This window comes from Neopelma chrysocephalum, unplaced genomic scaffold (genome assembly GCF_003984885.1).
Source record: "Neopelma chrysocephalum unplaced genomic scaffold, ASM398488v2 Primary Assembly neopelma1_95916, whole genome shotgun sequence".
NCBI classification, from domain to species: domain Eukaryota; kingdom Metazoa; phylum Chordata; class Aves; order Passeriformes; family Pipridae; genus Neopelma; species Neopelma chrysocephalum.
Window position 1 is genome coordinate 4,381 of NW_020924567.1, and position 1,218 is coordinate 5,598.

The 1,218-nt window shown below is 63.3% G+C and overlaps 1 protein-coding gene and 1 long non-coding RNA gene across 2 annotated transcripts in view; both read left to right on the plus strand.

The window, feature by feature from the left end:
- The window catches only part of LOC113981048 (cleavage and polyadenylation specificity factor subunit 1-like), a 4,399-nt gene extending 4,046 nt beyond the window's left edge, over positions 1 to 353 (plus strand). The window contains exon 4 of the mRNA XM_027708284.1: positions 98 to 353. Coding sequence (XP_027564085.1) covers positions 98 to 353 — 256 coding nt within the window. The remainder of the gene's footprint in view (positions 1 to 97) is intronic.
- A 315-nt stretch (positions 354 to 668) lies between these two features.
- Positions 669 to 1,212, plus strand: LOC113981047. The gene is made up of 3 exons (XR_003538306.1): positions 669 to 682; positions 827 to 830; positions 1,094 to 1,212. It is a non-coding gene; the product is annotated as an uncharacterized LOC113981047 (long non-coding RNA).
- The last annotated feature ends 6 nt before the right edge of the window (positions 1,213 to 1,218 follow it).

Here is a 1,218-nt window from a genome sequence, read left to right on the forward strand (position 1 = left end):
TGTCCCAGGTGTCCCCAGGGTGTCCCCAAGTATCCCCAGGGTGTCCCCAGGTGTCCCCAAGGTGTCCCAGGTGTCCCCAAGTGTCCCCCTATGGCAGTGACTCCGTGGACGATGAGGAGGAGATGCTCTACGGGGACTCGGGGGCCCAGCGCAGCCCCCCCAAGGAGGAGCCGCGTCGTCCCGGCCCCCCCGAGCGGGACCCCCCCCAAAACAGCCCCGAACCCACCCACTGGTGTGTCCTGGCGCGGGAGAACGGGAACATGGAGGTAACTGGGAATACTGGGAATGCCGGGAATGCTGGGAACGCCGGGAATGCCGGGGAGGGGGAGCGGGAAGAGCAAGGGGGGTGCTGAGCGCGTCAGGGCTAATGGTGACATTCCCGGTGGGATTCCCAGTGGAATTCCAGGTGGATGGTGATGGGAAAGCTGGGAAGAGGGAGTGGCAAGATGGGGAAGGGGCTCAGGGAGGTGGGATGGGGTGGGAATACTGGGAGCGCTCAGTGTGTCGTGGTGGGAGGTGTCGGTGTTCCCGGCGGAATTCCCAGTGGGATTCTGAGTGGACCGTGGCAGGAAAACTGGGAAGGGGACCGGGATAGTCATGGGAAAAGCGGGAATGGTCCCAAGGGGGCGGGACGGGGGCGGGACAGGGGCGGGATCACCGGGAATGGGAGCGGGAAGTGTGTGTGGGGTGCTGAGCGTGTCAGGGCTCATGGTGACATTCCCGGTGGGATTCCCAGTGGAATTCCCAGTGGGATTCTGGGCGGACCATGGCAGGAAAACTGGGAAGGGGACTGGGACAGTTGTGGGAAAACTGGGAAGGATCCCAGGGAAGTGGGAAAATTGGGAAGGATCCCAGGGAAGCAGGATGGGAGTGGGAGCGCCGGGAAGGGGAGTAGGAACTGTGTGGGGTGCTGAGCGTGTCAGGGCTCATGGTGACATTCCCAGTGGGATTCCCAGTGGAATTCCAGGTGGATGGTGGTGGGAAAGCTGGGAAGAGGGGGTGGGAAGAGCGGGAAGGGGCTCGGGGAGGTGGGATGGGGTGGGAATACTGGGAAGGGGCTCAGGGAGGTGGGATGAGGTGGGAATACTGGGAGCGCTCGGTGTGTCGTGGTGGGAGGTGTTGGTGTTCCCGGCGGAATTCCCGGTGGGATTCTGAGCGGACCGTGGCAGGAAAACTGGGAAGGGGACCGGGATAGTCATGGGAAAAGCGGGAATGGTC